We start from the raw sequence: 18,387 nt of genomic DNA on the forward strand, positions 1-18,387 counted from the left end.
TACACATAATATAAGTATATCTGATACGTGATATTTATCCAACCTTTGATGGATAGAGTTATCTCATTAACTATTGCAGAAGATACATATCTCATGAAATTAGTCAGGTGCGCACAAGAAGAAATATATATTTTTTTTAAAAAAGGGAAAAGATAACAAGAATAAAAGGAAATAAGGAAAAGCGCAAAAGAGAAAAAATAGAAAAAAGAGAGGATCTTCTAACAGTAAGAAATGGCTTCCTGGCCACTCAAACTTGCGGCCGATTTTAAAGTCGATTACGAACTTATGAGTTTCCCATTTGAACACTCAAACTCGTGAAACTCATAACTAATAAACACGTTTGACGGTTGACTCATCTCATGTAACATCAGTTGGTCCTAGTAAGCTCTGTGCGTGAGTCTCACTGACTTTTAGGAGAGTGAGAGCCCCTTTCCCAACTCCAGCAAAACCAAATCAGTAAAACCACCCCCTCCAAGCAAATCTACACCATGCCTTTTCTTATCAAATCCTTCCATGGCTGGAAGCATAAATGCCGCTGCATACTGGGGAAACTTATTCTGGGACCATTCAAGGTGATACTCCCATGGGTCGTCTCCAAGGAGAAGGATATCATTCTCCCTGTCGACAAATACAAGCTGACAGCCTGATCTTTGAGGATCTTCAAGGAACCCCTCAATCCCGAACATCTGACCCGATTCCCGTCGTAGCTCATGATAGCTGTGGAACTGGGTGATATCCAATGACCTCCCAACACACCCCTAATTTGTATTACTAGATATCAAACTATTTTACGGCGACGATTGGTGGCTGTGAAAGGACAACCGACGAGAGAAAGTGATTTCTTAACCTAACTAGAACTCAATCAATGGGGGTTTATTTTCCCTTGAATGTAATGACAGAGGCTGCATAAATGCCGCTGCATCAATGGGGGTTTACTTAGAACTCAATCAATGGGGGTTTATTTTCCCGCCTCTGACGTGTAACATTACGATCGGGTCAGTGCTGACTGGATGGACACGTTAGCGAATGTGTAATACACGCGCGGATGGTCAAGGATAGAATGTGTTTATTAGTTATGAGTTTCACGAGTTTAAGTGTTTAAATGAGAAAGTCGAAAGTTCATATATCGGCTTTAAAATCGGCCGCAAGTTTGAGTGTCCAGGAAGTCATTTCGCCATAAAAATGTTTCAGTCAAGTTTTGATTGTCCCATTTAGAGAGCTAAGAGTGACCTTAAACCAAAGCACCCAACCCCAAGTTTTGCTCGTGGGTGCTCATTGTCATTATATAGCAAATTTTCAGAATTTCATATAAAATATACTGTTTCAGACTCTTAAACAATGGGTGCTTCAGCACCCACTCTATTGAACGTGGATCCGCCCATGCTCTTTCTAAAGACTCGAAGGACAAAATGAAAAGGAGCAGTAGAAATAAACAATAACAATACCGATATAGAAACAACAGTGATATAGTAAATTAAATGAAGCAAATCAAATAACAGGTAGGAATATAACTCTAGAAGAAAAAAAGAAATCTACAAGACTCATACTATTGCCGCTAGGATGACAAAGGAATACACCCAGTTACCCCCTAACCTTCTACCCTAATCCTCGGCCTCCACACCCTCCTAGTTAGGGTCATGTCGTTATTAAGCTGAAGTTGCGTCATGTCCTTCCTAATCACCCTGATACTTCTTAGGCCTACCTCTACCTCTCCTCATGCTCACCACAGCCAATCTCTCATAAGTAGATCTTCCTTCACCAAAAATCTTGAAGTCTTGGTAAGCTGATTTTTTTTTATAAATTGCTTTTAGGTGTGCCGAGAGTTACGTTACATTTCCTCCATTGGTAATTTAATACAATTCAACTCGATACTTAATAAATACTAAGGTAAGTATTAGGTTATTGGAAATCTAATAGTAGCTGATTTGCTGTTGAATCCAGCAAAAGTGTGAACAGCCGCTGAGCTGCTTTTAAGAGAGAAAATTACCCGATGTTGGTCAAATTTTTGAAGCTTATTAGCGGTAAAAGACAATGTGATTCTCATATGTGTTTTTTTGAATTTTCCTTTCCAATAACAAATTTGTATAATCCACTATATTCTTGAATTATTATTGGAAAGGTGTTGTTGCTCTAAAGAATGCAATTTATAGATATCAGGAGGAGATGGATGAGTGTCATTTGTGTACTATATGCAGATAATTTGAATGTTGCTTACCTTTGTGTTCTTGTTTATTTTCTGCAGATTCCTCTTGATGTTTATGATGCCACCTAGGACTACCGATCTACCTGAGAATGTTGTCAAAGCCATTCTGATGTGTTTGCCTTTGCAAGATGCGGTGAGGACGAGCATCTTATCAAAGAAATGGAGGTATAACTGGTGCAGACTTCCACAGTTGACACTTGATGATAAACTTTGGAAGACGACAGATAACTTTCCATCCTCTTCTATTAAGTTTGGATGCATTATGTACAACATTTTGACCCTTCATTTTGGACCAGTTACTAAGTTTACCCTCTCCATGTCTGAACTGAAAAAGTATCCTCAGATTGGCAGCTTGATATATTTCCTCTCTAGGAACGGTATTGAACATCTTGTTCTTCAATTTTCGGAGTGGAACCGATACAAATTGCCTCCATCATTTTTCACGTGTTTGCAGTTGAGGCATTTGACACTCCAAAATTGTTTAATATGTCCTCCACCAGCCTTCAAAGGATTTGGTATGTTAATTAGTCTGGAACTGTGTTATGTCTCAATTTCCTCTTAAGTCACTAGAAAGTTTAATCTCTTGTAGCCTGTTTCTTGAGAATTTAGTATTGAAAATCTCAGATACTGTAAACCACATTCAAATTAAAGCTCCCAATTTGAGATCCTTCGACTTCTCGGGCTGTATAAAACTTATTTCCTTAAACAATGTTCCTCTTCTTGCTAAGCTCTCTCTTTTGTATGGAGAATCTTTTGAGGAATCAGAAAAATGCGATCTTGACAAATGTTTTCAGTCACATCATGCCCTTGAGCATCTCCGCTTGGAATACGGGAGTGTCAAGTTAAGTGTTGCTTTAGAACTTTATTGTAATGCATTTTAATGGAATGTACCATCTTTTGGGATTTGAGTCATCTTGATTTTTTGTTTTATTTGTAGTTCTTGGTTGCTGAAGTACCAAGAAGGCTTTCCGTTTCTCTTAACCATCTTAAACGTCTTTGCGTATCTCTGGATGGACTAGACGATCTTTCATGTGCTCTTTGCTTGCTGCGAAGCTCCCCATATTTACAAGATCTTGAAGTGAAGGTTATTAATGAAGTTTATATTTCCCTTTTTCTTGTGCAACTGGTAAAGTAGTTGTCATGTGACCAAGAGGTCACTAGTTCGAGTCGTGGAAATAGCCTTTTGTATAAATGTAGGAGTTTTCTGAATATTAAGAGGGGATTCGAGAGAGAATAGGGGAATTTTCTGAATATTAAGAAAGATTTGAGGATTTTTCGGAACAGAAAAAAAACATTCTGGAAATCTAAAGAGAGAGTAGTATACACCCGATATACAATCTGCATACACTGGATATACATAGGGGTCAAAATTTAAGGGTTAAACATTAACTGGTCTTTCAATCTAAAAAAGGTTCACTTTTTTTCTGCCCGTTGATTGTTGTTGGTGTTTCTAGATTTTTATTTGGTTTGTTCCTTGAGTTTGGTTGGTTATTTGCTACTACTTCACTGGTTATTGCTGGATTTTTTACTTGATTTTAAAATCTGTCACTGGTTTCTCGTTGCTGGTTGTTACTGGTTGCAGGGTGTTGCTGTTGTTGTATGCTACTGCATTTCTGCTGATCTTCCTCTTCTTTTGCTTCCAATATCATGTACACAAATTGATACACTGGTTCTTGTAGAATGGAAACTGAAGCATAAATATGAAATGAAGAGTTGAAGTTCAGAATTTATCTTAGTTATATTCTGAATTTTAGTTGTATATGTACATTATTTAACTTCCTCTAATTAGAATCATGTAGTTGTTTGATATATATAATGGAACATCTGACAGTAGCTTAGTGGACGAATTGTCTATGTATGCTAGTTAAAAAGACTAATGGTGTAGTAGTGTTGTTCAGTTAGTTCGTTATGGTTTGATGATTATCATGTCTCAAAAAGCATGTTAGCTGATTTAGACTATTCTTAAACATTCAACAGTTAGCTTATTAAACAAATAGCCCGTTTCGGAACTTGTAGGAATATTGTTTAGCTAGATACTACTGGTTAATTTCAGCATATAAATGGTTTAGGATTAAAATTAGATTGCTAAGTTCTTTAATTTGGCAAACTGTGAGCATGTGTAGTATGATGTAACTAGGTAGTAACATGTGAATGAGATGGCCCGGGTCCAGTTTGTACCATACACGTTGGGCCTGGGCCCGCATTGGCAACGGACTGCCCTGCTTGCATCATTTTCAGATTTTACGAATCACATTCGGAACCCAACTATAACAACTCGTAAGCATGTAAATAAATTAGGACCTTTTCTCTTTCATTTTTAGAGACAAATTTATGTAGGCACTTTAGTATTATCCTTTTAAAATAAACGAGATGAGCCTCGCCCAATAAAACGCACAAGTTGCGGGGCCCTCAATAATTGGTTAATAATTGTATAGACTTCGGGATCGGTCGTTTAGCAAATTTCACGGCCTTACCCAAAAATAATGATACGCTAGTCGCTTTAGGCGCGCTTTTAACAATTTACTTTCTTAAACTCGGGTGCACATTTATGTGACCCAAATTCAAATCTCAACAGAGTCGAAATGTGTCGATAACCACGGGTACATTGATGTGACGTGGTTCGAGATACGTTTTTCACACTGTTGTAATTCTCTGTTAAAAGAATAATAATAATAATAATAGCGGTAAAGAGTTTAAAGTTTGCACATAAGTTCATAATTGTATAAAATCAGATAATCAAGCCGAATATGACAGTTGAGCGACCGTGCTAGAACTACGGAACTCGGGAATGCCTAACACCTTCTCCCGGGTTAACAGAATTCCTTATCCAGATTTCCGGTGCGCAGATTGTTAAACAGAGTCATTCTTTTCCTCGATTCGGGATTAAAACCGGTGACTTGGGACACCATAAATCTCCCAAGTGGCGACTCTGAAATAAATAAATAAATCCCATTTCGATTGTTCTTTAATTGGAAAAACTTCCTTCCGCGCCCCTTTGCGGCGGCGCGGGCGGAAAAAAGAGGTGTGACAGCTCTGGCCAGAGCTGTCACACCTCCTTTTTCCGCTGCACCCCCGCTAAGGGACGTAAAGGGAGTTTTTCTAATTAAAATACAATCGAAACGGGATTTTATTTGAAGGTTTAGAGTCGCCACTTGGAAGATTTGTGGTGTCCCAAGTCACCGGTTGAATCCCGAATCGAGGAAAAGAATGACTCTGTTTAACAGTCTGCGCACCAGAAATCCGAATAAGGAATTCTGTTAACCCGGGAGAAGGTGTTAGGTATTCCTGAGTTCTGTGGTTCTAGCACGGTCGCTCAACTATCATATGCGGCTTATTAATCTGACTTTTAATACATTTTAAACTTATTGCATATTTTTAACTTTTATCACCCACTTTAACTTGATTATTTGTAATTATAGAATTGTCTTGAAACGAATTACGCGTACGTATATTCGTTTTATTTTTACTTTTTTTTATGTAAGGAATAATTGGTTAATAATTGTATAGACTTCGGGATCGGTCGTTTAGCAAATTTCACGGCCTTACCCAAAATAATGATATGCTAGTCGCTTTAGGCGCGCCTTTAACAATTTACTTTCTTAAACTCGGGTGCACATTTATGTGACCCAAATCCAAATCTCAACAGAGTCGAAATGTGTTGATAACCACGGGTACATTGATGTGACGTGGTTCGAGATACGTTTTTCACAATGTTGTAATTCTCTGTTAAAATAATAATAATAATAATAATAATAATAATAATAATAATAATAATAAAAGCGGTAAAGAGTTTAAAGTTTGCACATAAGTTCATAATTGTATAAAATCAGATAATCAAGCCGAATATGACAGTTGAGCGACCGTGCTAGAACCACGGAACTCGGGAATGCCTAACACCTTCTCCCGGGTTAACAGAATTCCTTATCCGAATTTCTGGTGCGCAGACTGTTAAACAGAGTCATTCTTTTCCTCGATTCGGGATTCAACCGGTGACTTGGGACACCACAAATCTCCCAAGTGGCGACTCTGATCCTTAAATAATAAATCCCGTTTCGATTGTCCTTTAATTGGAAAAACTCCCTTCCGCGCCCCTTTGCGACGGCGCGGGCGAAAAAGGAGGTGTGACACCTAAACACTCACGCAAGTGTACGCGATCGACAAGTAATATAGTAACAAGTAAAGTATCGTTCCCACGAGGACTTGTGATTAACTTATCAACTGATGCAAACTCAAACAATGATCGATTTAAGCTAATTCATTACAAAATACATAAATAAACAACTTAAAACTTTGATTGGTAATTTAACAATAATACTACACAAAGTTACTACACCACTTATATAATTTTCTTTTAACAATTGATAAGAGAGATATTCCGGGGTCACGGACTTGCTAGAGATCATTATACGCTTTTAGCTTAAAGATAATTTATTGAATTATCTAGGTTATTGATTATAGGGTTAATATTACCCATAAGAATCTGTCAATTTCTTATGCGCCTATTCAAGTTAAATTAATACCTATATTTCTATGGTATTACTATTAACTCAAATGCATTTACAAATCCTATTTCTCAACCAAGCAAGGCAATTAAGTATAGTTCTATCTTAATTGTGAATCTTTCACCCGATGCCCAGGATCCGGATCTTGCTCTATTTGATTCTATATGCAATCAAGAATTTTCTTTTTCAAGTTTAATTCAAGATTCGTAAATAGTATTTCACTGTTAGCTACGCAGTAAAATAATTAACAACAGAATCAAATAAATAACCCATAATGATAAATTCAAGATCATCAATTTAAGCTTCAAACAACATAATCATCTAACACCCATAACCCCATAATACTTGGGTTTTTAGCTACTCATAATTATACAAATATCAACAATAAAAGTCTTAAACATAATATAAGTAAATACAAGAAGAAAGTTTAGAAAAACTCTTTTAAGTTCTTGCTTCAAGATTGTAATCCCCTTCTTTTCTTCACTTCAAGATTGAGTCATCTCTTCACTTTCTCTCTCTAAAATTATTTCTTCCTCTAAAAATCTGATCTCCTCAATAATAGAGTTTTTGCTTTATGTAAATTGAGTGGGATTAAGAAGGAATTCCAATTTTACCCCTTAAACAAACTTTTCCGAAATCTGGACTAGCGCGACCGTGCATCTGATCGCGCTAGTCCAGTTGTCCCATGCTCTTGATTCTTTTCTTGTTCTTCCACCATAATTAGTTCCAAGGGGTTTTTATTGCTCCAAAATAGTTCCAATCATATTTGATTTACGTAATATAGGCTTCTTTACCTGAAATATATACAATTCACTATTAAAGCCCATAATTCATCAATTAATCACAATATATCATTGGAATATCATCAAGCAGAAGCATAAACAATAGCTAAATCACCTAGATTTCGCTTATTATCAACACCCCACACTTAATCCATTGCTAGTCCTCGAGCAATCAAACTATTATATTAGAACTATCTCTAAAGATCCCTTCACTCAACCATTTCCCTTAACGCATTACACCGAGAACAATGTACATATGTTGCTCCTAGCAGCGAACAATCCTAGCTTTAAAGTTGAATCTCAAGTGCCATGCATATTCAAACTTCCTCAACTTGCTCTACACAAAAATCAAGAATTGCTTTTTCGTCACAAATCATATGCCCTCACCATCACACCAACAAAAGAGATTTGGAATTTATTCTGCACATTCAAATCATTTACTTACATAAATCAATGAAAGCACTCACTCTCATAATAGAAGCCTCATACATGCAATTGGTACCATAAGCTTGCCCGTAATGTAAATTTTTACTAATGTAGGCTAGCTCAATTCAAAATCAATCAGGACTTTTTCATGATTGTAATGTGGGCTAAGGGACAGGTAGGAAATATTTAGGAATAGTGACTAACTTCCCTAAGCACTTTAACACATCACATGTTACTTTCATTTATCCAACCCATTTTTTTATTCACAAAGAATATATCACCCAAATATTCCCCCTTTTTGTTTTCAACACCCAATTAATTTTTTACCCACTAGCTGGAACAAAACCTCATGTATTTATTCATTCAAGTTCAGCTAATGGTGTATATGTTACAAAACAAGTGCATTTTCTAACTTTTCATTTGCTCCACTAAAAAGCCACCCCACACTTAATTCCTTCTTAATTCTTTTAGCATACTTTTCACAATTAAAGTGCTTTAAGAGGAAAAATGTTCAAAACAAGATCAATGAAGAACAAAAGGATATAGGCTTGTAATGTGGTTGCCAAACAAAAGTTTATAGGCTCAATAGGGTTAACTAGAGATAAATTTTATTTGTGATAAGCAATTAAGCTCAAAAGGGTCAAAGAAAGCCTAAAATTATTTTTCAAATCGAACATCACCTAATATTTCGCTTTAATTCACATACCGGACAAGTTCTAGACACAAATACAATGCATGGACTACACAATTCTCACCACACATGGCATATAACTCATTCAGATTAGCTCATCAAGACACTTCATTATGAGCAGTCAATTCAGTAACACACATACAATTTAAGGCACTTTCAATGAGATTCAACAATTAAGACTAAGCGCGTTACACTCTAGGGTCTATTGCGTTCAGGTGTGTCAACGCTATGAGTTCACTTTTCTATAGCTTATAACTCCTTATTTTAGTCTAAAAATAAAAAATATAAAAACATAAATTAAAAACTACCTATGCTCGGTTCAAGATAAACCCTTGGAAAAGAACCGTGGCTTAAAGAAAAACCAAGGGGAAGTTGTTACATTATCCTAAAAATACAAATAAAATTAAAAATCTTTTTGTTGTTTTCTATATACTCATTCCCTCAAGACCTCCTTTTGAAAGAAATCCTTCATCAGGCTGAGCCATATCAAACAAAAGTTTTTTTTCCCATAATTTTTAAATTCTACTACTCCACTTGGCTAACTATCTAGCCAAACAATACGAAACAAACAACCTAATTTAACTGAAATAGCATAAACAACTTACATAATGTACCAATCCAACAAAAACAAACCACACAATTCAAAATAATCCTACAATCCATAATAGTTAAAATAACCCCACACCCCACACTTAAACTTTAGGCATGTCCTCATGACTTTCATTGCTAAAAAGAAAAGAGGCAAAGATACTCCCCGAAATTTCATTCCTGATATGAGACAGTGTCAGGATTCACATTACATGCATGCCCCAATTTTCTAAGCCAGCCCATAAATTTTTTCTCCGATTTGACTTGTCGGTCAGCTATCTCCTCTACACGGTTGCCCAACCCAGTCATAGTGATGCGAAGATCCTCCACCTCTTTTTCCAATGTGTTTTGACGAGGCAATCTGGTAGATCGAGAAGATGAAGCTGCTTGTGATAGTGTTGCTATTGGCGCTACTTGTGATGCTGATCTTGACAGTTTTGCAGCTGATGCACGAGGTGCTTCTGGCTGCACCTCACTTTCAACATTCATTGCCTCATTTTCCTCCTCATCGTCATCGTCGTCATCATCATCAGAGATGCTTGATTCTACCACCTCTACTACCTCCGGTTCTTTCCTCGTTGTCACTTTATCAGCTCGGAACTTGCTTTCCTTTCCAACCAACCCATCAGCAGGTTGATATTCTGGCACACTAGCAGCCTTGCATAGTTGAGTAACTAGTGAAGGGAAAAAGAACCCATACCTCTTGATTTTGCTGCGGGTGAACATATCATCATACATGACTTTAGCTACGTCAAAGTCGTGACCACTAACAAAACACCATACAAGACAAGCTCGGGGGCCATTGACCTCCGTTTTATTGTGTGATGGGATCAATCGGGTGCATATGAGATGCAACCAACACTTTGCTTCAAATATAAGTGCATTAGAATGAAAATTTTGCCCATAAGTCATCCATGAAACTTCTTTGCCAGGTGCCAAGATGGTCTCAAAGAATCTTGCCCAAATTTCGTATGTGGGGTTCTTACCATAGTTATAGAAGTCATTATACTCCTATGGAGGTGCAGACAGCTGGTAAGCAGTACAAATCACCTCGAGTGAAGCATTCACTTCTCTTCGGCGCACTGTAACTATTCCATTGGTATGCTCTGGAGCATTGGCATAAAATTCTCTTACAACCATGAGATTTGCCTCACCGGGTTTATTAACGAATGTGTGCAAGCCCCTTCTCATCAACTCATCGTGCATACGAGGGCATAACCGCTGAAGTTTTCTCATGTCAACACCTCTTTCAGGAATTGGCTTCTTTTCAGCTTTTTCTACAAATCGGTCCTGAGCCTTGGCCGAAACAAACTTTGTATTATCAAATGGGCATGCAATTGCTGCCCCTGTTGACCTAGCTCTGCCTGCCTGGTTGCTCGATGAAGCACTTGTGGTACATATTTTCCTAGAGTTAGTTATGGTACCTGCAGAACAATAACATATTAACACAGCCCAATCCAAAATTTGCGACTCAATGGGGTTACTTAGACTTCACACTCATCATTGGTCACAAACTACATTTGCTTATTCATTTGGGCTTTTCCACAAACATATTGTATGCATTGTAATTAACAAAGTAAAACAAAAACAAAAAGAAAAAGAAAATTAAAAAAAAAACGAAAAAAGAAAAAAAAAATTCTGCACTAGAGCGGTCATATGCGCGGCCGCGCACCTGGGTGATTTCTGATTTTTTTTTTCAAATAAACAATAATCATCCTTATTCACCCATAAAACATCACCAATCAAGTGGGTCTCCACCCCACTCTCATCAACCAACAACACTCCAAAGTATTTCACTAATTTATACATACAATTTATGTACAACTAATGAAACATATGTATAAAAACTTCAACAATAAAATCTGAAAAATAACAATAAAAATAAAAGATGACAAGAAAGAAGAAATTAAAACTAATTTCTTACTAGTGTTTCAACTAATGTTATCAAATATCTACATAAAAATCAACTTTAACAACTATAATTAATTTATTTGCATATAAACAAAATCTGAAAAAGAAAAGAAAGGAAAAAAAATTAGAAAAATAAAAGAAAAAGAAACAAGAGTTCATACCTTTGTTGGAAGAGAATGGTGAAGAAGATGAATGTGAAGATGGAGAAGAAGATTTTGATGGGGGATCGTTTGGGTTTGGTTTTTTAAGGGTTGGGTTTGTTTGGAAGAAAATGGTGAAGAAAGGTTTGGAGAAGAGAAGGGTTTTGAAGAGGGGAGGGATTATTGAGAAGAGAAAGGTTTGGAAAGGTTTGGGATTATTGAAGAGGGGAGGGTTTTCAGATGAAGGGTAATTAGGGGGGGTAGGATAGTAATTTACTTAACAAAGTAAAACAAAAAGAAAAAGAAAAAAAATCTGCACTAGAGCGGGCATATGCGCGGCCGCACTAGTCAGATGCGCGGCCAAGACAGAGAGCATCTCAACTTAGCGCGGTCAAACGCGCGGCCGCGCACCTGGGCGATTTTCGTTTTTTTTTTTTAAATTCTTACCTTAGCATCCACCCTTGTTCACCTGCATTTATTATTACACAAAATAAAAAAATTGTATATTCACAAATACCACAATCATTAGGTTGCCTCCCAACCAACGCCTTATTTTACGTCGCGGCACGATGCCATATTGCATTATACATCAATTAAATCTACTGAGGTTTTGTGACGTTGAATGTCACCACCCCAATAGTGTTTAATTCGTTGACCATTTACCAAGAACGTGCCTGTTGAACTCATGTTTCGCAATTCAACTGTTCCATGAGGAGTTACACTTACTACAACAAAGGGCCTGCCCAACGGGACTTAAGCTTTCCAGGAAAAAGCTTTAGCCTTGAGTTGAACAAGAGAACTTCTTGACCCGGCTCAAACTCACGATGTTGAATGTGTTTGTCGTGCCACTTCTTGGTCTTTTCTTTATATAACTTGGCATTTTCATAAGCATGCAACCGAAACTCATCAAGTTCATTGAGTTGTAGCAGTCTTTTTTCTCCAGCTAAGTCCATATTCATATTTAGCTTTTTGATTGCCCAATAAGCTTTATGTTCTATCTCAACAGGCAAATGACATGCTTTTCCATAAACCAACCTGTATGGAGAAGTACCTATTGGAGTCTTGTATGCAGTTCGGTAAGCCCACAATGCATCTTCTAACTTACCGGACCAATCTTTCCTATTTGCGCTCACAGTTTTCTCCAAAATCTATTTTACCTCCCTGTTTGACACTTCAACTTAACCACTCGTTTGAGGGTGATATGCAGTAGCAACCTTGTGTCTTACACCATATTTTGCTAGAACATTTTTCAACAATTTGTTGCAAAAGTGTGTTCCTCCATCACTTATCAACACCATTGGAGTTCCAAAACGTGTAAAAATGTGATTCTTCACAAAACTTACCACTACCTTCGCATCATTAGTAGGAAGAGCAATGGCCTCAACCTACTTAGACACATAATCCACTGCAACCAAAATATATCTGTGCCCATTAGAATACGGAAATGGTCCCATGAAATCTATTCCCCAGACATCAAAGAGCTCTACTTCCAAAATATTTTGTAAAGTCATCTCGTGCTTTTTCGTGATCGTTCCGGTTCTTTGGCACCTATCACAATTTTTAACAAAAGCATGTGCATCTTTAAATAATTTTGGCCAGTAAAAACCTGATTGCAAAACCTTTTGTGTAGTTCTGTCTCCACTATGATGACATCCATAAAGAGAAGAATGACAGTCATGCAATATTGCATTCATCTCCTCCTCAGGGACACACCTTCTTACCAATTGATCTGTGCATTGCTTGTATAGAAAAGGCTCGTCCCACATGTAGAATCTCACATCATGTAAGAACCTTCTTCTATGGTCAGCTGTGAATTCTGGTGGAGTCACCCCACTTGCAATGAAATTCACATAATCAGCATACCACGGGGTTTCATCCGAAGTGATGGCTAGCAAATGTTCGTCAGGGAATGTTTCTTTGATTGATTCTCCTTGAGTGACATGACCTCTATTTTCCAGCCTGGATAAATGATCTGCAACCTGATTTTCTGTTCCCTTTCGATCTCGAATCTCCAAATCAAATTCCTGCAAAAGAAGAACCCATCGAATTAACCTTGGCTTGGCATCTTTCTTTGCAAACAAATACCTTATAGCTGAGTGATCTGTGTAAACTATGACTTTGGTCCCCACTAGATAGGACCTAAACTTATAAAATGCCCATACTACTGCGAGCAACTCTTTTTCAGTAACAGTGTAATTCATTTGAGCTGGATTAAGAGTTCTACTCGCATAGTGAATGGAATAAAATATTTTCTCTTTCCGCTGCCCTAAAACAGCTCCAATGACTATATCACTTGCATCACACATCAATTCAAATGGAAGTTTCCAATTTGGAGCAATGATAATCGGTGCAGTAACTAATCTTCGTTTCAGCTCATCAAATGCTTTCAGACAAGCATCATCAAACTTGAAGGATGTATCTTTCTCAAGAAGCCTACACAAAGGAGATGCAATTTTTGAAAAATCTTTAATGAAACGACGGTAAAAACCCGCATGGCCTAAGAAACTGCGAATGCCTCTAACTGATGTCGGTGGAGGTAATTTTTCAATTGCTTCCACCTTTGCTTTATCCACCTGCAATCCATTCTTGGACACTTTATGCCCTAGGACTATGCCTTCTCGTACCATGAAATGACATTTTTCCCAATTTAGTACCAAATTTGTTTCTTCATACCTAGCAAGGACCTTATCAAGATTCATTAAACATTCATCAAAAGAACATCCAAATACAGAAAAATCATCCATAAATACTTCCACAAATCTTTCAACCATATCAGTGAAAATCGCCATCATACACCTTTGAAAAGTCACAGGTGCATTGCAAAGACCAAATGGCATTCTTTTAAATGCATATGTCCCATAGGGACATGTAAATGTGGCCTTCTCTTGGTCTTCTGGGGCTATAACAATCTGATTATATTCCGAGTAGCCATCCAAAAAACAGTAGTATTCTTGCCCGGCTAATCTGTCAAGCATTTGGTCAATGAAGTGAAGGGGAAAATGGTCTTTTCGGGTGGCATTATTCAATTTTCTATAATCTATGCAAATCCTCCACCTAGTAACAGTTCTAATGGGAATCAGATCATTGTTTTCATTTGTCACTACGGTCATTCCTCCTTTCTTTGGAACACATTGGACTGGACTTACCCATTTGCTATCAGATATTGGAAATACAATATCTGCATCAAGCCATTTAATCACTTCTTTTCTTACCACCTCTTTCATGTTCGGATTTAGGCGGCATTGTTGTTCCATGCTTGGCTTGTGCCCTTCCTCCATGAGAATTTTATGCATGCAAAAAGCTGGACTAATACCTCTTATGTCAGACATTGTCCACCCAATTGCTCTTTTATGCTCACGTAGTACTCTTAACAATTTCTCTTCCTGCAATTCAGACAAGTCAGCAAAAATAATAATAGGTAACATTTCAGAACTACCCAAATAAGCATAATGAAGGAAAGAAGGTAAAGGCTTTAATTCCAATTTGGGAGTTTCTTCAACTGAGGGCTTCAGAGGAGGACCATCTGGCCTGTTCAAAGGTTTAAAGGGGTTTAAACCTTTTATATATTCACATGTTGCATTCAAAGTATGTTTCATCTCCTCAACCTCATCATTAATCTCCAAACTCTCAAACAACACAATTGTTTTTTCTAAAGAATCCTTTAAATATACACTTGGGGTAATAAGTTGTTCATCAATCTCCATGACAGATATCATAGACAATTCTTCATAATGGCGAGGAAGTTGAATTGCTTTATATACATTAAAAACAGCTTCCTCGTTGTCAACTCTCATGATCATATTTCCTTCTCTTACTTTAATTATAGCATCACCTGTAGCCAAGAGAGGTCTTCCCAATATAATAGGAACTTTTTCATCGGCCTGAAAATCCAAGATAATGAAATCAGCCGGGAAAATAAATTTCCCAATTTTCAGTAGCACATCTTCAATCACCCCTTCCGAGTAAGCTATGGACCTGTCTGCTAGTTGCAACATCACAGTGGTGGGTTTTGGAGCCCCCAAACCCAATTGTTTGTACAAAGACAATGGAATCAAATTTATGCTTGCTCCTAAATCACAAAGTGCATGGCCTACATCAACATTGCCTATTCTCACAAGGATAGTAAAGCTGCCAGGGTCCTTAAGCTTTTGAGGAAGCTTATTTTGGACCCTTGAAGTGCACTCCTCAGTAAGTGCAACTGTTTCAAATTCAGTCAGTCTCCTCTTGTTAGCCACAATGTCTTTTATGTATTTGGCATATTTTGGAATATCACGAATCACATCTACCAACGGAATATTCAATTGAATCTGACTCAACAAAGAGAGAAATTTGTTGAACATGTGATCGTCATTCTTTTTCTGCAATCTTTATGGAAAAGGTGGTGGTGGCCTTGGAACATTCATAGGTGCTGAAATTGTATCATCTTTCTTTACTTCCTGTGTTGCTTTGGGAATCAATTCACCCTTAGGTACAGGCTTGTCTTTTCTCTTCTTTGGAACTTCTTCTAATTCCCTTCCAGTTCTAAGTGTAATTGCACTAACTTGCGGATTTTTCTCTGTATCACTTGGAAGAGCACCTGCAGGCCTAGTATTTTGATTTGCAACTAGTTGTCCCAATTGTCTTTCAAGATTTCTAAAATCAGTTCTGAGTTGTTGGTTGTCATGCAACAATTTCTTCAACAAATCATTTGTATTTTCTTCTACCTGTTGGGGTGGCCTATGTGGTTGATTAAAATTTCCTTGGGGTCTATATTGATTCTGATTTGATTGATTTCCACTCCAAGAGAAATTAAGATGATTCCTCCAATTTGCATTGTAAGTGTTCCCATATTGTGCATGTTGGTTCATCGGACCTCTGCTTTGTTGCTCCACATAATAAATAGATTCTAGATTCGTTGGGCACATGTCACTTGTGTGATTATCACCACACATTTCACAAAAAATCGACATTTGTTGAACATGTTGCATTTGTTGTGTTTGGTTCATTGTCATTCTATTCATTTGATTCGCCAATTTTGCTATATCTGCTCTCATGGCGGAAAAGTCATCAAGTTCAAGTACCCCTGCTGCTTTTTGTTTCATTGCTCTCCTTGGTTCTCCCTCACCTTGCCAATTATGATCATTAGCAGTGAAGTTGTTTAGCAAAAGTTGTATTTCACTATATGGCCTGGCCATGCAACTACCTCCACAAGCTGAATCAAGATTCATTTTTGAAGTCTCATCTAATCCATCAACAAAAGTATGGCCCAATACCTCATCAGTTTGACAATGATGTGGGCAGTCTCGAAGTAATTTCTTGTATCTTTCCCAAGCTTGGCGAAGAGTTTCACCATCCCGTTGTTGAAACCCAAGAATCTGACTCCGCAAAGACTTTGTCTTTTTAGTGGGGAAAAACTTGATTAAGAATTTCTTTGCTAAATCATCCCAAGTATGGATTGAATTAGCAGGCTCCTTCTGCAACCATTCTTTAGCTTCCCCCAGCAATGAAAACGGAAACAAGGTCAGCCTGACATAGTCCTTGGAAACATTTGGATAGTTGTAAGTATCAATGATTTCCAAAAAATTCTGAATGTGCCTTTGCGGGTCTTCATGAGATAGACCTATATATTGCCCGGTGGACTGAATCAGCTGTACCATGTACTGTTTAAGCTCAAAGTGACCAGTGATATCAGGCTTCACAATAGCCTGAGTCATATTAGCAAGATTTGGCCTTGCAGCTTCTATCACCGGACGCCCTCCATTGCCTGCCATCACTGTTGGCTGTGGTTGAACTAAGATGTCCAACGCTCTTTCTGTTTTGTATCTAGCTTCCAACTCTTTCCTTGCCTTATGAAGTGTCCTTTCAATTTCAGGATCAAGAGGGAAGAGATTGTTTGTGCTTCTACTCCTCCGCATTCAAAAGAAGAGCCTGCGTGACACAAACAAAGTGAACTGAAAATTAATGCTTAAACCAATAGCTGATAAAAGCTTAACTCAGTCAAGTAGCTAATTTCCAAGTCCCCGACAACGGCGCCAAAAACTTGTTGCGACCTAAACACTCACGCAAGTGTACGCGATCGACAAGTAATATAGTAACAAGTAAAGTATCGTTCCCACGAGGACTTGTGATTAACTTATCAACTGATGCAAACTCAAACAATTATCGATTTAAGCTAATTCATTACAAAATACATAAATAACCAACTTAAAACTTTGACTGGTAATTTAACAATAATACTACACAAAGTTACTACACCACTTATATAATTTTCTTTTAACAATTAATAAGAGAGATATTTCGGGGTCATGGGCTTGCTAGAGATCATGATACGCTTTTAGCTTAAAGATAATTTATTGAATTATCTAGGTTATTGATTATAGGGTTAATAATACCCATAAGAATATGTTAATTTCTTATGCGCCTATTCAAGTTAAATTAATACCTATATTTCTATGGTATTAATATTAACTCAAATGCATTTACAAATCCTATTTCTCAACCAAGCAAGACAATTAAGTATAGTTCTATCTTAATTGCGAATCTTTCACCCGATGCCCAAGATCCGGATCTTGCTCTATTTGATTCTATATGCAATCAAGAATTTCCTTTTTCAAGTTTAATTCAAGATTCGTAAATAGTATTTCACTGTTAGCTACGCAGTAAAATAATTAACAATAGAATCAAATAAACAACCCATAATGATAAATTCAAGATCATCAATTTAAGCTTCAAACAACATAATCATCTAACACCCATAACCCCAGAATACTTGGGTTTTTAGCTACTCATAATTATACAAATATCAACAATAAAAGTCTTAAACATAATATAAGTAAATACAAGAAGAAAGTTTAGAAAAACTCTTTTAAGTTCTTGCTTCAAGATTGTAATCCCCTTCTTTTCTTCACTTCAAGATTGAGTCCTCTCTTCACTTTCTCTCTCTAAAATTATTTCTTCCTCTAAAAATCTGATCTCCTCAATAATGGAGTTTTTGCTTTATGTAAATTGAGTGGGATTAAGAAGGAATTCCAATTTTACCCCTTAAACAAACTTTTCCGAAATCTGGACTAGCGCGGCCGCGCATCTGACCGCGCTAGTCCAGTTGTCCCATGCTCTTGATTCTTTTCTTGTTCTTCCACCATAATTAGTTCCGAGGGGTTTTTAT

At 37.2% G+C, this 18,387-nt stretch overlaps 1 protein-coding gene across 1 annotated transcript; it reads left to right on the forward strand.

The window, feature by feature from the left end:
- The first annotated feature begins 529 nt into the window (after positions 1-529).
- On the forward strand, positions 530-3,920 carry LOC104234607 (F-box/FBD/LRR-repeat protein At1g13570-like). The gene is made up of 5 exons (XM_009788206.2): positions 530-729; positions 2,243-2,718; positions 2,828-3,051; positions 3,141-3,329; positions 3,786-3,920. The coding sequence occupies exons 1-5, from the start codon at positions 530-532 to the stop codon at positions 3,918-3,920; spliced, it is 1,224 nt and encodes a 407-aa protein (XP_009786508.2).
- Positions 3,921-18,387: the final 14,467 nt, after the last annotated feature.

Source organism: Nicotiana sylvestris, chromosome 5 (genome assembly GCF_000393655.2).
Source record: "Nicotiana sylvestris chromosome 5, ASM39365v2, whole genome shotgun sequence".
In the NCBI taxonomy this organism is placed as follows: domain Eukaryota; kingdom Viridiplantae; phylum Streptophyta; class Magnoliopsida; order Solanales; family Solanaceae; genus Nicotiana; species Nicotiana sylvestris.